The sequence below is a fragment of the Molothrus aeneus genome, chromosome 2, assembly GCF_037042795.1.
Source record: "Molothrus aeneus isolate 106 chromosome 2, BPBGC_Maene_1.0, whole genome shotgun sequence".
In the NCBI taxonomy this organism is placed as follows: Eukaryota; Metazoa; Chordata; class Aves; order Passeriformes; family Icteridae; genus Molothrus; species Molothrus aeneus.
In genome coordinates, this window is record NC_089647.1 from 42,135,724 (window position 1) to 42,156,917 (window position 21,194).

Sequence of the window (21,194 nt, forward strand, 5' to 3'; positions counted from 1 at the left end):
GGACAGATTTTGGTTGCAGCACTGCATACTTATCCTGCTAATAGCCACAAAGCAGAATTTTTTTGTGTGCCTCAAAGACTCTCAACTTCACCGTAAAAACAACACAGACCTACCTGAGGAGGAGTACATGGGGGCTATATATCCCTTTCCATAAATCCTGGAAGGAGTTAGAATTAGCCCAGACCCTTTGCATCCTCAGTGTAACCTGATATTTAAACTGCCTTAATCCATTAAAAGAAAAGGTATTTCTTTTTCCTTGTCTCCTTCTTCCCCATAAAAAGATATTAAATTCTAAGAAAACTCCCAAGATCCAATCTAAATGTGCTATAGTGTTAATAGTTTTATACTGGTAATACGTGATAATAGTTTTATACTGCAGAAGTGGTAAATCTAAACAGCAGTATATGTAGACAGTGGATTCTAAGATAAATTTTAAAAGGGCAGGAAAAAACAAGATGCACAGACGTGTCCCTCCATGTATTTAGTGCCTCAGAGCAGAACAAGAGCACGGCATGGCACAAAGGCTGCTATGCTAACCAGGGCTCCAGATGCCCTTTCTGGTTCTAAAGGCTCGCCCTTGCACACAAACGTCCAAACACAGAATACAGAGGCCACTTTTGCTTTCGTTTCAAAAGATAGTCAACTTTAATAACTTTATAACCATTTTGTTGAGTTTTCTATTGCTTTTTCTCCTGACAGATTCAGCTCTAAAGACTCTGAAGAGCTGCCATTGCTACTCTGACTGTCCAGAATGCATCCTGCACTGCCATGTCTTCCTTAGGCTGAAGCACTTTTCTATTTCTTACTGCTTTATGCTTGTGCTTCCCAGCATTCTAGCATTGTCTTACAACAAGCTTTTTTCCTGATACTCATTTGACATTAAATCTTTCTTATTAAAAAAAAAAACAACTTGGTTTAATACGGTATAATTTTCTTAGATATTCTTAAGGGCTTTTAATTGGAAGACCTTTCTGCTGTCCATGCAGATGGATTCAGCTCAAGTTTGTTGACTGGATCTGAGAACAAACTATAAATGGTTTGGACTGTGAAAATGATATTAGGACTGCTGGTTGGCCTTGTATCAACACATAGCACGGCTTATCATGTGATGTTTTATTTAGCTAACAACATTTCATACCAAAACAAAGAAAACATTTTGCTTTTATTGGATATTTGAAATGGCCAAACACATCAACTTTCTCGAATCTCAGTATCATATTTATTACTATAGCTTATCTCTCCTGTGAAAGAGTGCATTAATAAACAAATAATATTTAGACAGTCACATCATAACTGAAAAAAGCCACAGAAAATGTCAAATGTTATAACTACACCCTAGTCATCAAGTTATATGAGTAAAATTTAGACTTTTTAAAATATTTTGCCTCTGTTCCTCTATCCCTTCCTACTTCCAGCATTGAGAACTGCTTTTAGTTAAAGAGACAGTGAAACTTCTAAGTTACATAGTACTATGAGGTGGTTTGTGGCAGACCAGCTTCTTTATGGACACAAGGAATAGAAAAGAAAAATATTTCACATTAAAACAGCTCATCACACCTGCTGCCTTACAGAACAGGGAGCTTGGGTGCTGAGCTTCATGAGTGAGCCCAAAAGCACAGGGCTTTTCTCCCTCCAGTCCTGGAGCAGATGGCAAGATTGCCAGATGCATATAAAGGATTCAGAACTTTCTTTTCCTACAAACCGTATTTGTTCATTTGTTGGTTCAGATTTGGAGACCGAGTTGTAATAGCTCCACTCTATTTAGTCCTGTGCAGTGTCTAATGTATACAGACTCTTACTGATTTACACAGAATGCTGTACAGACTTTGAACACTTAATTTTACAAGAAAATCATACACTAACTGGACTATCTATGATTCAAGACATCTGTATTCTCAAAAATAAGAGAGAAGAAAATTTTATAACTCTAACTAAAAGCTACTTAGTAAAAGCATTAGGGGAATTTCCCAGCCAGTACCAGTAGCATCCCAAATCAGTGATGCCAAATAAGTAATAAGGGCAATTCTACCCCTCATGGGTGCTTCCTCCAGTGCCTACTGTCCTGAACAAAAATCTAAATTACTGAGAGGTAATACTATCTTTCATCTAAGATACTTTTAATGCAGTATCAAGTTGCTTTCCATATCCTACATGAATAGGAAATAAATGAGATTTTATTTGGTTAGATGGAGGAAGGAACTGTTCCATTTGACATTGATAGGCAAACTCTTCAAAAGGAAATTTTGCAAATGCCTGACAGGACACAGGTACACTACACACTGTTGTAATGTGAACTCCTAAAATCTATGTTCACTTTTCATCTCTCAGTGTTATTCCCAATACAATCATGTGTAAATAATGATATATATGGCCTCAATACTGTTTTCCCATCTACTGCCAGAGTGTCTACAGAAGGTAGACTGTGTTACAATGTACACCTTGTGATCAACTAAAGCCCATGGTACAAACAAGGATTACACACATTATGCTTTTCTGAATGCAGACATGGATACATGCCATATTTTAAATCAATTAAGGTATAATTTTAAATATTATATTATTAACAAATTCAGAAATAAGAAAATTCTGAATTTTTAAATATCAACAGTGGTAACAGTAACCAAAATATGTGCTGGTGATTTTACTCATGTGTTCCTATTTACTTAGCAGAAATCTTTAAATAGAAAATAACAACTCTTCAATGAGAAATTAAAAAAAAGAAATTGAGCAAACTGGTACTCTTAAAGGTAAGTACATTGATGGATTGTCAACTACATCAAATTGCATAAGTAAAAAGATATTTCTTCACCTCTTCTTTTCAGACTCCAGTGCCAAGCAGATAAGAAAGGCTGGTGTACAACTGTTCATTCTCTCTTAAACAAAACGCAAGGTAACAGAAAATCAGACTTTCTGACATAATTTGATTTTGGTTGTACAGCATGGGGGTCTGTAATTCCAACAAAAGGGTACTTGAAGGAATATATTTTTGTCTGTTTTCATCTTAGCTAAAATCCTGCCTGCCTCTTTTTCAGTAATTTGAACAAATCCTGTTGAATTCAGGAGACAGGACATTTCTTCCAAAAAAGATCGGCACTTCTAAGTTCTTGTGCACCAAGCTCATGTGCAAGTGCAGTGTCAAGTGCAAGACTCTCTCTGGCTGTCTCATGTTGTTTGCCGGTGTAAGAACTCATTTGTTTTCTACAGCTTTTTAGCTTTTTTCCAAATCCCTATGTTTTGCAAAATTATATCTGTAACAAACTTACTAACAGTAAATGGGTCCCGGTAACTAGGGCACTCAGGTAAACTTTTCAAGATGTTTCTGACCCCAGTTTAAAACAAACCTTCCACTCCCACTCCTCTGGGAGAGGTTATTTTAAATCTAGATCACTTTCATGAACAAGAACAGAGAGTTATATTATTAGGTTCTTCTCACAGATCTGCAGTAGCAGATTGACAAATACCCTTTACTGATACATTTCTTCAAAGGGAATAAACCTATAAATTAAATTAATTTCTCAGTCTTAATTCTGCTAAAGGGAAGATGGATTTACTCATGGCCTTTATAATCTGCTGTGGGATATCAGTCCTGTTCAGCAGAATGCCTTATTTGTGTTAATTTTCTCTAACTCAAGTGGGAAAGCACCAGGCAGCCTTTTGGTAGATGACTACATACAAATGCTTGAGGAATTATGCAGGAAAAGATCTGTTAAGCTTGAACACCCAAGGCATTTTTTTTTGTGATTCACACATCACCTCTTTCAAAGAAGTAAGTCTCTGCTTTTTAATCTATGCAGGGATCAAAAACTATCTCTTTTTTCTAATTCCACAACACATTATCAAAAACTGATCATCTGCACAACTTTCACTTCAGCAGACACAATTCAGAAACACATGCAGATTCTCTAAAAATGCTAATAACTCTTCAGCCTGTTAGAAAATGGAATCTGTTTTTCCTTTGCATGTAATCCCTCTGCTTCCCCAGTCATGTGCGAAAGCTCTGCTTGAGCAGCAGCCACTAACACTGCCTGCACAACCCACCAGATAAAGCAATTAACAGAGGGAAGTTTAAGGCCATCTAAGATCTGGCAACTGGCTATTTCTGTCATGAATTTGAATATTTCACATCTGGGAAAAGTGTTTACAAAGAAGCCTGCTTTCAGGAAAGGACCCTCAGCAGGAAAATACTCTTGCATCTGCTGAAAGAAGACTCCTGAGTATCGGCTCCTGTGAAGACTACTCAAGGGCGTGAAAATTTGTAGTGGTGTTTCCATTACTTTGGATCACTGACTGGCACAATTATTTTCAAATACCAGGGCTATCACAGCTAAAGGGTTGAGGCTTCTCACCAGTCAAGGACCTGGAAACCTTGAAGAACCTTTGTTCAAGGAGAAGCATATTGCACATGTAAGCCTTGCCCACAGAGAGGGGACGAGGATTCCCTCTGCTCCAAGCTGCTCATGAAACACAGATAAAAACTGAAGGGAGTAACAGAAAAAGGGATTAGAAGGTAGTCAAACAGAGATGTGAATGTCCCAAAATACTTTTTCAAAAACATCCACTCTTCACAGCTAGTGAAGAGCCAGGGTCCTGATCTAGAGAGCTGGTCATGCACAGTGGAGAGCATGAAGATGAGTGAAAGGGTCAGAGAAGAAGACAGATATGCTCTTTGCTTTGCATATAGTCAGCTCATTTAACTACTAATTGATATAGTTAATTTGCAACATAATTTTAAAACACATTATTCTTCATCACAGCTCTTTCTTTTGACAGAAAGTAGTGTTAGCTGTCTGCTAAACCAGAATTCAACTGCTCTGACTCAGTGACGCTCACCTGCAATGAGACTGGGATGGGCTCAATGGAACCAAAGGGTACCTGTAACAATTTCAAAAAGCAACAGCACATCTGCAGGACTCAGGCATGCAGCAGTGGTCCTCACTCAGCTGAGATATGGAAGAAGTCTGAGGTCTGAAATGGAGCTTCCAGCTGAGAAACAAGAGCTCACCCAGATGTAAACATCCCTTCCTTGATGAAATCAGTCTGGAGGCAGACACACTTCTGTAAGATCATTAGCTCTGAAGCAGCCCCTTACACTCTGGGAGAAATCTGGACAATTTCCATGCCCAAGGACCTCCTGAGCCTGCTTTCCCAGTGATACTGATTAGGCTGTTGACCTGCTGCTGGGGAAGGCTGCAGCAGTGCTCAGTCAGCAACCCCTGGCATCAGCATGGCTGGGGCATCACACACCACACTACCAGCCATGATTTGGCTCCTCATTCACTGGCCACAAGGCACCAGTGTAGAGGTGGATGGAGCTCACCCACAAATTCCATCACAATACCACAGGGTGTATTTTAGACCTCTTTGTGTGCCCACTATACTCCTGGCCAGCCCTGCCAATGGCAAGTTCCATGTGATAGGGCAATGGGATAACACATCCTTCCAAGTTTCACCCAGCAAGACTGTTCCCACAGGGGTGCCTTCTTTAGTGAAGATTCAATGCCAAGAGCCTTGCTGATAGGACATTTTGTAGAGAACATTTTTATCTGTGCAACAAAAAAGCCAACAGATGAAATTTTTCATTTCATCATCTCAAACACCTCACTCAGGTGTTGCTCCCCTTAATAGACTGCACATTAATTCCTTGTATATTATGAATTGGCAAAATAACTCCTGCTTATTAAAGTATATTTAGATATTTTCATGAAAACATCTTAAAACAGTATCTTGGATCTGCCCTATTTTCTTAGATATTCTTTGGTCAAATTCTACTTGACTTCACATGTAACTTATATCCTCACCTAGTAATCAATCAGAGCAACATTTTCCAACATCACTTCAAGATCTCTTAGTGAAAGAAGCCTTTGATTTAGCCTACAAAAGCCATTTGTAGCTTAAAACAAATCCAGAAATAAACATTTGGGTGGGTGATCAAACAGTTCTTTCACCTCAATTTTGTAGAGCTGTACTTTGGCATAGACGCAAAACAACATGTTAGTCACTTCTGATTATTAATTGGTGATTCTTTGGACATTTCCCATAATTAATGCTACAATCTCTACTTTTACAGTGACTATAGAAAGAAGTCTTAAAATGTCAATCAAATTAACACATTCAAAAATACGAAGCTTATACAACATTTTAAGTCACAATTTGTTGAATAGTAAATTCTTTTTTTAGACAAAAAGGCGCTTTTTTTCTAAAAAAGAAAAGAGGAGGATTATTTATGATTGCATCTCTCTTAAACTAAAAAAATCAGCAATACAGTGTTGACGATGTTAACGACTCCTATTTAGAAACAAAAGTCTAGTTCCCAGAACATGCCATATGGATCACTTCTGTTATCAAAAGTTTCATACTCAAGGCATTTAGGCATTTGTAGGAGCAGTCACCAAATGTATTTTCTGCACTTCATCATCATCATCATCATCATCGAAAGTCTTGGGTTGGAAGGGGCCCTAAAGATTATCCAATTATCTGCCACAGACAGGGACACCTTCACTAGACCAAGTTGCTCAGAGCCCCATCCAACCTGGCTACAGATGGAATATCCACAGCTTCCCTGGGAAACCTGTGCCCCACTACCCTCACAGGAATGAACATCTATTCTAAACCTATTCTCTTTTTATTTTAAAGCCTTGTCCTATCTCGACATGCCCCTGTAAAAAGTCCCTCTCCACCTCTTTTGTAATCCCCTTTAGGTATTGGAAGGTGTTATAAGGTCTCCCTGGAGCCTTCTCTGTTTCAGGCTGAACATCCCCAGCTCTCTCAATGCCAAATGAGACTTTATTTTCTTCTCCTTACTCAAAATAAATACCTTCTTCCAAAGCAATCCTGTTGCAACTGGGCTGATGATAACTAACAAGGCAAATCAAGATGTAACATCTTACTTACCCTGAGCAAAAGTACCAGATTTTGGTCCCACAGTAGCAGCACAATACACTTAGTTTAGAATTATAATTTGATTTCAGTTATCAGTTAGGGGTCAGGAGGTCCTGACCATAGCCACTGGTACTTCTCTTTGGTTTTATGCTGTCATTTTTGTATTCTTTGTTTTTACCCAACTGCACACCTGAGTACACCAACACTCACAGAACACTCTACTAAAAAAATGTGTAATTTCTGGACAGTGCAAACAGGGGGTTGCTAGGATGGTCCTTCAAGTCCTACTAGTCCAGTGTGGCACCCTGGTGTGTTCAACACATTCAGTGAGCCCCAATATAATTATATAACACCATGGGAAAAAAACAGAATTGGAGCAGTAAGTCAGTTATTTTTAAATACTGTTTATGTATTTGTTAGTGTTATTCCCATGTCCTTGGAATTCTCTGTGGAGTTCCCCATCACCCAAAATGGTCCCAAAAGCCTTTCAGGACCCTCTGATGCTGCTGAACATAGCTAGGAAACCTCTCAGAGGTCTCTGCATTTTTGGCTGACAGAAAATATTCTCTGTTATTTTATGCTCCTATTCCCAGGAACAAATGCCAGAAACTGAATGTTCAAGACACAGAACAGAAGTTATCCAATAACTGAATTTGAAGCCTTCCTGAGCAAAGAGGAAATAGACTGAATCAGCAGTCCTCTGAGATGAGTGAGAAAATTTGATGCTCTTTTAATGATATGTTCCATGCTTCTTTCACATGGAAATTAAACAACACTGCTTGTCTGCACGGCGCTCACATCACTGCTTTAGACAATATTTTTATAGCAATTTTTCCTTTAAAATGAAAAACTAAACACAATTCGGTGAAGCTGAAAAATCAAAGTTCTTTCAATATGAAGTATCTCCTTTAATACCTGCCAAGCACTGGTATTTTTCCCCTTGGGTCTCAGTGGAGCTGGAATTAACACAGTCTCATCTGTTTTTTCCTTGGTAGTTCTCCTTTACTGGCAGTAACAGAACTCTGAGAATACAGGAGCTCTTCATTACTTTTGCCTGACTTCTACCAGGTGCAATGACCATGGAGGCAGAATGTACTTCCACAGGGGAGTCATCCAAAAGTCTGCACAGCAAAGGACTCTGAGCTTGCCACAGCAAGCACAGCCAAAACAATCCCCAGGCTCTGTAAATCCATTCAAATATTCCCTCTGCTGGGTGCCTTTAAGGTAACCAAGCAGAAAATACCAACAGTTTTTTCCAAAAAAAGTATAACAATTCTATTAAGTGAAACACTTATAATTAATTTAGCATTCACTGGAAAGTGTTACACTAATACAAGAAATCAGCCTGTGCTGTATTGTATGAAATCAGTTTTGATATCATCCCTTTTTAAGCAAGGTTGTCCTGATAAGAAGAAGCTACTTGACAACTGAAATAATACAACACTTATTGTATCATAATAATGCAACACTTATTGTATTGGGGGAGGAATCAAAAGGAGAATTTAAACTGCCAAGACCCCTAACACCAGTGGAAGGAGGGAACATAAGTGTATCCCCTGATCCACACCTGGTGCCCATCCTGCAGGCCATGTCTCACCATCACTGAACTTCCCTGCTCAAACTGAGCCAGAACAGCACCACGTGCCAAGGTGCTGAGAGGCCCTACCCCATCACAGACAGAACAAAAAACAAGTCTGCCCCATTTTACTTTCTTCCTCTAGCCATGGGACATGACTTCACTTCTGTTTTGGGACAGGCATATCTCCCTTCATCCCTTCAACAGCCAAGAATAAGGACTTTGAAGTTATCTCAGTTTTGAATATCTCTGTACATTAAAATACTTGCTTAAGAAATTGATTTATTAATAGACTGTTTGCAAATTTCGGGTCATTCTTCAGACTCTTCCAAACACATCACAGGCCAAATATTTTTATGCTCTAAGCTTTTATTTTATGAATTTTCAGAGGCAGTTATCCTTGCAACCTGTCAATGTAAGCCATCTTTTTTTTAAACACTTCAGTATATTATCTGTACTGTCTCAAGCAGGATCCTTTTGACCTGCATCTTCATCAGAGCAGACATTTTTAAAGCTACCAGTTCAACATTTGAGGAGGGAAGTACATGACTGAAGTACTGAGACATGACATGATCAGATCCTACCAACTCCAGTGCTGACAGGAATCCACTACAGCCACTCCACTGGAATATTCCTACGAAGATGCTGTCAGATAGACACAGAAAATAATAGCTGAAATTGTTTTTATGAAGATCACATAATAACTACATAACAGCCCCTTCTAAGAAAGGGAAAAAAGGATTAAAGTGTCAAAGAAAAAGAAAGGTAATGGGAAAATGAAAATGAAATATGTTTTCATTCCTGTGATGGCGGCATAAATGCTGCTCTTCCAGTGAGCCCACGGCAGAATGAGAATCATTATAGAAAAAGCTGCTGTCTAGTGTGAACAAGAAGATTTATTTCTATTCTTAGAAAGAAAGAGAGAAAGAAAAACAGTAAACCCTAATATATAAAACTCACAAGGCAGACAGAAATTACATTATTCAAAATGTTGAAAACTATATTTCAAAATGTTTACATCTTTCTGAGGTGTCAAAGTACCAAATTATTATTAATTGTTTGCAATCCACAAAGAGGAAAAATTTCTTTTTTTTTAAGGAAGAAAATTATGTGTTAGGAATATCTTGCATGCCTGTCATCTGTCTGTGGAAAAAGAACATTTAATTCTTTTCTCAGATACTCAGTTTTTACTTATAAAAGCCAAAGGTTAGTGACAGGAACAAATAGTATAAATATTATTTTATGGGTTAAGTTCTTTCACTCTCTTTAATCATGACAATATGAGGGAGGTACTATAGGCTTTTTTAAAGGAAATGTATCTTAGATGTTCCAGACAAATTTTTTTTTTTGTGATTGTTTAGCACAGGCAGAAGAACTTGGGCTCACCCCTGTGTTCCCTCTAAGCAGTACTTCTGTGGTTTATGTAACTTCTACATCTAATATATCGCTTAGTGAGGTAACTTCTACCTCAGCATGCCCTAAAAACCCTCAAGTGGCAAAGGAATATTCCCAGAGGAGCAAATCCAGTTACACAGCCACTGGGTCTGCCTGGCTGGGCTGTCCACTTGGAACTGTGACTCCCTCCTTAACATGGTAAAGAATTGCAAAGGAAAGGCTCATCCTTTCTGACTTATAGCTCTGGCCTCCTCAACCATTTCATCACTGCAAAACACAAATGAAACAATGATTAGCACCACTGGCATGGGCCACCTGTCTGACTGTAGGTGATCTGCTGCTACTGACACTGTCAGTCTCTTGGAAGACCTTGGAGTAGAGCAGGGTGAATAAAACACATCCTTGGCGAGAGTAAAAGGCAGCAAAACGTTATCTAGTCAAACTTATCTCCAATACTGCTCAGAGATAGCAGAAATACCTGGCTAGGTATCAGCAACTGCTTTGGAGTCCTGGCTTTTGCAAATCACTATTATCTCACTCTTTCACACTAATTATTCCTAAGGCAAAACCAGCAAAGTGTTATTTCCTAGTAGCATTTCCCTTGATTAGAGTTTTATGACCTTCACAGACTACAATGTCTGATTCAGCTACATTCCCAGAATATAAATAGCTCCAATGCAGGTAGAGTCTCAGGCAAAGTAAATTTCTGTTAACTGCCTATTCCATCTGGGTCCACGGTCCAGCAAAACATCAGCAAAGCTTTTATTTCATAGACAGTCTCAAAACTTCAGAGCTTTGCTTCCATGTAAATAAAGCATGAAAAATTCACAAGATGCATGCCCAGTGAGCATGAATAAATTAATATTTAGAGTCAAACCATGCTGTCAACTATAATTTAAATTCAAAAGACTAGATATTTATGAGCCATGATTGGAGGAAACAAGCTAAATAGTCAAAAACTGGTCCAAAACTACTAAGCTACACTCAAAACCAAACAGGAAGGGAATCCCATGGTCCCAATTTGAGGTTTGAAGACAAAATTTAAGGTGGAGGGAGAAAGTGATAAGCTTCCTCTTTTGTGTGGGCTCTTTGGCCATGCAGGACAGTTCTGCAAGTGACCTGGGGTAACTCAGGCTTGTCTTCAGGCATGGAGCATGTTCCAGGAGTAGGGCTGGTAGGAGGTTTGGCAATTGCTGGGTAAAGGTGGCCTTACAACCCAAAGCCGACAATGCAAGTAGTGCCACACTTGCATTCACTGCTCCTCAGAGCAATAAACCCAATGTTTATGCTCAGAGGCACACCCAGGTGTTCTCACACCTTCCCACCCATGCACTCGAGAGATCTCCTGCACAGAGCCCACTCAATCCACAGGGAGACACTCCAGCTCTCCCCCTTCTTTCTAAGTCCATTCAGCCTCTACAAAGAGACACATCAATAAAACCTTAACCTGACTTCACGCATTGTCAAGCTGGAGGTTCCAGGACAGGAAGGAGTAAGGCAAAGAGTGACTGAATGTGTCTCCTTTAAGTCAACCATCCATAGGAAAAGTGCTTTTCACTGACATTACATCCATTCAGATCCAATGCCATGAAAAGCACAGTCATTTAGGAACTCAAGCAAATGAGGAAAAGCATGAAAATGTATTTTGAAAAACCAACAATTAAATTTAGTCAGTGGAACAAAGAGGTAGGAAAAAATTAATTCCTGAAAATCAAACTGAATTGTGTCTAAGTATTCCCATCATGTAATGCAAAAATTAATGAAATGCATTTTGTTCCAGTTATGACATAGTGTAGTTTAGTAACCCATGCAAAAGTTTTGCAGCAAAAGGAGATATATGGACATTTTCTTGTCCAACCAGCTTCCTTATCAAAACATTATATAAATCATAAGAAGGAAGAGTTTACATGGAGTCACATTGTTTTAACAGCCACTTCACTTGACAAAACAATTTCCAAACAGCTTCTTTGTTTTTCAGCTAATGTAAATGAGAAGGATGTATTTTAATTTTAGATTGCTAAACTTTTTCAGTCCTATTACTGAAAACACTTTCAAAATGGCATTTTCATTGTCCTGTCCTAAAGTAGAATTACTAACAATTCTGGGCCCATTTCACAATGTTATTAAAGTTCTCCGATGCACAACTGTTGGTGAGATAAGAAAGTCATGTCATCTATTGTTTCTCATAACCCACCACAATCTCTAGAAGCAGTCAAACCAGCCAACCCAATTCATCTTGAAAACCATCAAAGTCCATACACATTTTGACAAGCAAATGGGTGGGATAATAGCATTAGCAGAAACAGAAGACACAAATTTGATTCCAAGAGCTCCATGAGCCTGAAAAGCAATGGGAGCTTAGTGTCAAAAGCTGACTGACTGTGAATAAATCAGCTCTAGGAAAAAAATTAGAATTCTTAGATCATGAGTGACAGATGTCCCTTATGCTGGAATGACTTTCAGGCCATTTCATTTTAATTTTATTAGGAGAAGAGGAAAAACAGTTTACAGAGCAAAAGAAAAATATGAGATTATGTACAGTGGGTTTTAAATTAATCTGCTAGTGTCAGGACTGCTTGTCTCATTCAGTTGGTCCAGACTAAAAATACAGAAGGAGATAAAGAATTGACTCTCAATATAAAAAGGGGGACAGCATCCTTCCAGCACTTAAAAATCACTACTTTTTTACAGTTTCCAATGATCCACAAACACACTTGGGAAAACACACTGGGAAAGTGCTTTGCTGAAGCAAGGGGCAAGTAGGCTTCTTTGCCAGCTGTTTTACTCCATATTCAATGTGAACACCTGGCTGAGAGTTGCCAGAGGGGTCTCACATTCACAGCTGCTAATAAGCAGTAGAGAAAATCAAATCATGGAGGCTTGGTCCTGAGGGGGCTATCCCCTGCCACATCCTGGATACCACTGCAAGAGGATGTGCTTTCCTCCCCCAAGAGCTAAAAGAGAGGAACACTGCAGGCTTGAACTTTGTCTTACCTGTTTCACAAAGGGACAACCCTTTGTGACCTCTCTTGGTCACTGTGAGTCAGCATGCTGGTCTGGATGGACTTTTCATCATTGAATCACTGAATATGTTGAGTTGGAAGAGACCCACAAGGATCATCAAAGTCCAACTCCTGGCCCTGCACAGGACAGTCCCAAGAGTCACACCATGTGCCTGAGAGTGTTGTACGAGTGTTTCTTGAACTCTGTCAGGCTGGTGCTGTGACCACTCCCCGGGGAGCCTGTTCCAGTGCCCAACCACCCTCTGGGTGAAGAACCTTTTCCCAAGATCCAACCTAAATCTCTCCTGACAGAGTTTCAAGCCATTCATAAATCTGAGTTATATGTGGCATTTGGAATTTCTGCCAATATAAAAATTTCAGAGGGTCATTTTTATCAAACTCAGTGTTTTGTATTTTAAACATTGTATTATAATTTGTAAGGTAAACTTTTTTCCCTAATAAAGGTATTTTATGTCCAAAATTACTGAAAAAAATTTAACTCATATATGTAAATAGAAGTAATTTTTTGCCAGAAGACATTTTGCTGAACTGTTAACTGGGAAGTTATGCTTTTAATAAAATATTCAAAACAAATACATTCCGTCAGAAAAAAAGTCTGGACACGTCCAGTAATGCAGTTTAGGGTGCCACCTTTATTCTTAGATAATTTCTAAAGCACCCAGAGGCCTAAGTCAAAGGCCAGTGAGTATCCTTAAAAAACTGATTTATTTCAAATGTAGAAAAGGGCTGTTAGTTTGAGCTGAAGAGCAGCAATACAAGGAAAATACAGATGCACAGCATATGGCAGGGAACCTGAAACCCAGTTTCAGCAATGTGGGCCCATGAACTGGTGGGCACCAAAAATGCTGGCAGGGCTCATCCTGCCAATCCATGGTCCAGGAGGGCTGGGTATGGATGGAGATCTTGGGGACAGTGGGTCCCTGAGAGGGCAGCCCCATCTCCACTCAATCTGCCCAGCACTGATGGCTCACGAGGGGCATGTGAGGAGAACGTGCCAGAAGAGTGAAAGCAGTTCCAGAAACACAATTCCTTGTGTTCCCATTCAGCTAAAAACTGAAGCAGCTCCAGGCACCTCAGTGTACTGTCAAGGAGACGAGTATTTATATCATGTCACAGATGGCCTTGTTCATCACTACAGTCTGAAAACGGCTGCACTCAGGATGTACCTGTGGGAGCTTCCAGCCCCTGTCTGGTCAGGAAATGGTGGGGGACACCAACCTGCCCTGCATGCACAACTCACTGCCGGGGCGGTTATCAGCTCCCTCCCATGCCAGCACCTTCACCTCAGTGGATGGGCTTGACATGGATTTCAGAACACTCCATCACACGAGTTCAGACCCAGCCCTCCTAATTTAATTTCTTATCCCACATGTGAGTCCACTAACATTCACTGAACTTCTGTGCAGTACAATTGTGTTAACCATGCGTGAAGTTGTAAGGGATCAATCCCAATGGTTCATTGTGACAACAAATTTATTTTTTATTGTTGCAATAAATTATTGCTCCCACAGAGAAGTGTAGTATGAGTTTCCTTCGAGAGGTTAAACAGCAAACATTGTCCTTGATATTTTGAGACAATATCCAAAATTTGGAAAATCTAACTGGATGCTAGTGAAGGTCCCTGGTTAAACACACACACACACACACACACACACAAAAAAAAAACCAAAAACTATAGCGAAATGGGAAAAGCAACAGAATGTTTGTATAAGAGGTAGAGCAACAGGGCCTTTCAACATCTGTAGTACCATACTTTTAGCTACATGGGAAAACAGGAAACATGGTGCTGGAAATCATGTTTAAAGCTAGGTATCCATGTTCTTCAGGTGGAGAGTCTTTTTTTTCCTGCTTGGTCCCTAGAACAATGTGATCCTGTAAATGCTCTGAGCTCCAAGGAACAGCTGGTGACATACCAACTTAACAAAATTCTGCTGAGATATTAATGCATGAGGCTGTGCTTCTGCAAAAGTGCAATACAGCTCTGCAGGAAGTGCTACCTATCGCCCAGACCTCACAGGACTTATACCAGAAACTTAGGATAGTATTATTTATTCCAATTATTCAAATACCAGTAAATTGAAACACACAAATGAGTCTTTAAATAAACTGGACAAGCACTCAACACCCTGAAAGCCAGGACAGGTGCTGTTTTCTGGGGTTTTGTTTTTTTTAATTTTGCTTGTACGTGTTTAGTTAGGGAAAGATCATGGTTTATGTCTTACTTTCATCTGAACACAGAGCTGGTGTCAGGACTAAATGAAAACTGTTTTCTGATTCTTTCTCATTGCTAGTCTGAAAAAATGTATGATTTATGCATTGAAATGAAAATAAACATCTTTTGAAGAGAGGCTGGAACAGCATCTGTTCATTGCAAAGCCTTTGAGTTTTTGGTTTTTTTAATGCAATAAGACATCTGAACAGGTTCAACACTGCAGCAGAGTTGTTTGGGTTACATGCCTACAGCTGCCATTGAAGGTAACCGAGTCTGAAAAGTGTCAGTTATTGCAGAGTCAGATATTAAAAAAAAAAAAAAAGATAAATAGCTTTAGGTGGGATGTGATTCCACTATGAACTGAATAGAGGTGTATGGCAGAGAAATAGGGAAATGTCTGAGTCAGTTACTGGCAACTTTCAAGCAGGGTCATGCTTACAGCTACTGATCTACCTGCCTAATATTCAACTTCCAAACAAGTGCTGGCAAACTGAAAAGAACTCCAAAATGAGTGACATGAGCTATGGGAAAATAATACAGCATGCAGTTCCCAAGGAACAGTCTACTTTTTTTATCCATAAAGGACTTTTATGGATAATGACATGACATAAACTGTATTGCTATGTTCCTCCTCTCAAAATCTATGTAAGCAAGTCAACCACAGCCTATGAATCTGTGCAACTTCTTTTTTTTTTTTTAAAAACCCAAATATCTAGCAAAATGCATCATATGCTCAGCTTTTTTTAATTATTCACAAGCAAAAAATTTTTGGAAGTGCTTATCAAATGGGTGAGACAGAAGAAAATACCTCTTCAGATAAACTGATGTTCTCAAATTAATTCCCATGCCTGCAGCACAACAACTCCCCTGCACCTCACCATCACTCCTCATTCACACCTCACTCTTCAAAATACAATTTTTCTCCCAGCTGCTGGCAGGCAAAGGATGTCTTTTGCTGCCATCCCCTTCCACCTGCTTCTCTGGTGTTAGTACTGCCTAATCTAAAATCCTGCTTCCAACAAGCCCTACTCCTGCCACTTCTCCTGAGAGCAAGCCACAACCATATGAAATCTGTCCAGGTAAGACAGTATTTTGTGTGTTTAACTTAAATAGGGGAAAAGGCTTTGAAAGCCTCCTTCCCCCACCTAAACCTTCTTCCTCTTCAGAGTGATTTACAGCAGATTCGTTTAGAGCAGAAGACAGTCAAAGGGCTGTGGCTCTGTCCTGGGAGAGGGGAAGGTTTCTGAGAGGGATAGGTGCATTCTGCCTGAAGTGTCATGAAACCAGACTCTTCCAAAGGGGAAACAAGTGTGTCATAAGGTAGCTCAGAGCCAACACCTCCACTCCTTTCAAACCTCGTTTCCTTCTTGTGATTAAAGGCTAGGGTGACACTGAGGACAGATTCTGAAAAATAAATTCCCTTTTAGTTTCAAGAAGGTTGAATGACATCAACTAATACAAAATGAAAAGCACTAGTTTGTTTCTCTTGGAGGAACATGTTATTTCCAGAGGAAAATGCACCAGACATATGCTTTTTGGTTCCAAAGTATAATGCCAAAGAGGAGCTGGAAATACTGCTGCTGTAAGAAGTAGCTATATTTTGAATTATCATAGAATCATAAAATGATAGCATGGTTTGGGTTGGAAGGGACCTTAAAGATCATCCAGTTCCACTTAGGGCAGCACTATTTCCAAGGCACCCACACACAGACTTTCAAGCCTTTAAGCAAGTTTTAATTAAGTACAAGTACTTTGGTGCATAAAACCCAGAACCCTACTTCACACCAAAAAACTTCCCTGTAATTCCAGCATGGGCATTGAGACAAATTCCATCCAACCATTGGAGCACTCCACACTAAAGACATGTTCTCAGTCTACTCAGCTGAATGTACTGAACTCAACACAGGGCTCACTGGTTAAGGTAGCTCTCTCCTAAAACATAGAGGAAAGATGCAGTGTAGGAGGACAAGTGCCTGTTTGATTGACTGGAACGCAATAAAACTGGCTTAAGTGACACTCAGTACCACTTACAGCCCTGGTTTTCTTGAGTGCAGGGTGAGAGGTAAGAAGAAACCTATAGGAAAGCAGCATTCCAAAAGAGGGAAATAAGATACAGTAAGGTAGCAATGAGAAACTGGCTATGAGAAACTTTCAGAATAAATACTTCAAGCTAGGCCCTAGTAAATGGCTTAAAATTATTCTTATCATAATACAGCTGGAGTGAAATTAAGGATAAGATACAGGTATTTTGTAAAATTCCTCATCCTTTAATTCAAGCCTTACTATTCAACCCCACTGTGTAGAATTTTCTAAATGGAAATGTCATGATTTGCTACAACTTCACAGGCAAAGCTTATAAATAATCTAGGAAAATATTCACTTGGCTGGGGAATATCACTTAGTCCCTGTTTGCAAGGCGTGAGTGGGCTTTCCAGAGTACACAGGACTTGAGCTGCCTTTCTCTGAGCAAAAAATACTTTCCCACTACACACATATAAAGCACATCCACTTCCAAATTAATATTCTTACCTTATCTTTACTTTCAGAATCAGAATCCTCAAGTTTGGTCCGAATGACAAAGGGTGTAGATAACCTCAGGAGAACTCGTTCAAATGTGGCACTGATTTTAGGAGAGACTATGTCAAAGCACTCTTGGAATTTCAGCGTTTTATGAGTGTCACATCTCAGCTGCTTCCTAAGACCTTCTCCAAGCTGGAGAACCAGCATGTTTGGATCAAACATCAGGTGAAAGGGGAAAGCTCTGCAGAAGGTGCTGATACTAATCCTCAGATCTAAGGGGGACTGGGAAGTTCCTGGTGGAAGTGCTTTTGTGGTATTTGCATTTTCATGTTCTTTGATAAGGAAAGTCAAACAACTGCAGTTACCTGGATTTGTCCCCTCTGAACACAACTTATCGTTTGTGACCTGTTCTACTTCCACTTCCAAGCGGTAAATCTTCTTTGCTGCCGCTTTTATCATTCCTGGCATTGCAAATCCCACAATCTGATGCGGGTGAAAATAATGAAGCATGAGATTGCCTTCAGGGAGTTCTTTGCATAGGAAAGAAGGAGATTCCAGGGTGGCCTGTCTTCCAAATGAAGTTCTAATATGCTCCAGCAAAGCATCAAAGCCATTGAAGAAGTCTTGAAGGGTTCCACCTACAGCTCGAAGAACTCTTTCATTTTCGTCAAAGCAGATGTTGAAGAATTCCTCCCCAAACTTCTCTTGCATTTCCTCAAACTTCAGACCTATAGGACAATGAGACACTGATATCAACAACATAGCTACTGTGTCACATTTTCCCTTTTTGCCTCTATTTGCCCAGGATTTTTCCAAAACAGTGAGAGCAGCTTTTTCACTAGATACCTATCTATAGGTTTCTGTGGTGGTTGGGAATGGAATAACCCTAGAAGCCAATTTTTTAAGTCCTCATTGTTTCAGCTTTCTATCTCAGCCAATTATTAGTGAGCCTGTTTCCTTTTCCTCACTGTTACAAAATTAACCAGGTGTTTGTATTGTTTTAAGATGTAACAGAATAAAAGGAAGTATATATCGGCTGTCTGTGAATTACAAATATCCAGAGTTTTCAAAGGAAATTAATCTGGGAATTAACAACATACATTGAAATCATACAGAATTACCTATCAGTCAACTAGTGAAACACCTTAAAATTCCTCTTGAATTTGAACAGAAATGAAGGGCAGAAGGGCAGTTATTTATTTCCTGAGAGCACAACAGGCCCTTTATTTTTGTGTATTCAGCATGCTTTATAACACTGGTAATATCCCAGTGGATCACTGAACTTCTCATTGTTTAGACTGCTTCTAGGCTTTCAGTTTGGGAAGAACAGAGTGGTTAGTGACTTTTATACCTGAGGTATAACAGGGCACAGAAGTCATGTTGTTTGCAGACAATAACCTTTTATAAACTCAAGGCAGTGTCTGAACAGCCTATGTACACAGGCATAGTTAACACAATCAATATTCACAAGGGATTTCAGTGTTTCCCAGCTTTACAGTCTGCAATGATGTAGGATTAATAGCAAATTAAAATGCATTAAATTACGTATATGAATATGACAACATAAGAACATGACAAAGCATATTTTATAAAAGAAGTAATAGCTATAATTTGGGAAAGTTCATTCAAATGCCATTACTCATAAAGAAATTTGGTCACTAAACTCGGTTATTACAAAAATATTCCCAGGATCTTTTATGACCACAGATGGTCAGCTCTGCAGCTAAGCCAAAAGAAAGTACCTCTGGTACACAATGCCCCCTAATATCCTGACTCAGAAGACTGTGTGCCAACTCCTGACTCATTACCATTACGCCTGCATAACATGGCATTGCAACATCTTACCAAAAAATACTCACTATAACCCAAAAAGAATTAAATTGTAACCCATACCAATACTGTCATAACTGGATATTAATAGCAAATAGCTAAGAAATCATCATATTCATATATATACACAAACAGATATTCATACTTTTAAATCTCATTGTTCTGTATAGTGAAGTGTGAGCAACTTTAGAAGTCTGTGTGTAAAAGTGAGCAGTCTAGCAGAGGCACCCAAGGCTGTAAGACAGCAGAGGGGAGCAGAACAGCATCAGAAACCCCTGGGCTATTAATACAAATGGCCAAATACATCCCACAAAGCCACCCAAAAGACAGCACAGGTGAACTGCCTTTCAAATGTATTGTACATGCCTTTCAAATGTATTGTACAAATACAGTGCAGCAGTTGCCCTGGCGCCACTGACTGCAAATGAGGTTTGCAGAACTGATCACTCCTGGACTCTGCTGCTACACATGCAAGCCTCACCTCATTATCACTGCTGGGAACTCTATCTCAGTATTTGGCCTGAGGTTTTGCTGATTGTCTTAGACTGGTCTCGTTGTCCATCCTGGGGAGCTGGCTGTTCAGTCTGGATGCAACATACTGACCCCAAGCAACAGGAATTATACCTGGCTCGAGGATGTCCCACTACTTTTAAGAACATTTGAGCTTTGAATTGAGTAACACAGAGTACAGCAGAAAATCAGATCAGCTTTAATAGAAAAATGGATATGACCAAACTCAAACAAACTGCTGGTCTATGTTAGTCATGAATTTTCTCTACAAGAACAGACACTATGATATACTAAGGAAATTAAACTAAGTCAAGCAACCTTCAGAACCAAGAATCATAATGCTCCTTTCAAAGAAGTTTCTTCCTTAGCCTTACCAACAAGACAATAATTTTTGCATGAAGCATGATGTTTATCTTTGAATTAAAAGTATTTGTTCCTTGTTACACAAACACACAGATTAAGTTTTTCTGTATTTCTCTGCAAAGCTATTGGCTCCAGTGATTTCTTTGTGTAAAGTTGCACAAAATATTCCATACATATTTTTACTCAATTATTCCTGCCTCTCTTATTGAAGCAAATGATGAACAGATGCTCACCTAGCACTAATTCTGTATATACTTCAGTATAACCTTTTTACTTGCTACCATATAAATGATCCTAATCCTTTGCAAATCTTTTGTAGATTTTCTCCCTACCCATATTTCTACACATAGCTGTTGAGGTTTAAGCCCAGCTGGCAAGTAAACACCACACAGTCACTTGCTTAGCCCTCACACCCCAGAGAAACGGGGAGGAGAATCAGAAGTAAAGCTTGTAGGTTGAGATAAGAACAGTTTAATAATTGAATAAGATAAGAGTTTAATAATTGAAACAAAAGGGAAATATAATAATAATAATAATAATAATAATAATAATAATAATAATAATAATAATAATAATAATAATAATAATAATAATAATAATAATTTTTTTTTTAAACCCACACATTAAGACAAGTGATGCCCAGTGCAATTGCTCACCACCAGTGCCAGTCCCTGTCCTTGTTCAGGTCACTCCCCCAGTTTATAAACTGGGCGTGACATTCTAATGGTGTGGAATGTCCCTTTGGCCGGTTTGGGTCTCAGCTGTGCTCCCTCCCAGCCTTCTTGTGCCCTTCCTCATTGGCAGAGCATGAGACACAAAAAACGTCCTTGGCTTAGGATAAACACTACTTAGCAACAACCAAAACATAAGTACTTATCAACATTAT

General features: G+C 39.2%; 1 protein-coding gene across 1 annotated transcript in view; it reads right to left on the reverse strand.

The window, feature by feature from the left end:
- GUCY1A2 (guanylate cyclase 1 soluble subunit alpha 2) overlaps window positions 1-21,194 on the reverse strand; it is a 135,485-nt gene that overhangs the window by 90,587 nt on the left and 23,704 nt on the right. Inside the window, exon 4 of the mRNA XM_066570813.1 lies at window positions 17,615-18,333. Coding sequence (XP_066426910.1) covers window positions 17,615-18,333 — 719 coding nt within the window. The remainder of the gene's footprint in view (window positions 1-17,614; window positions 18,334-21,194) is intronic.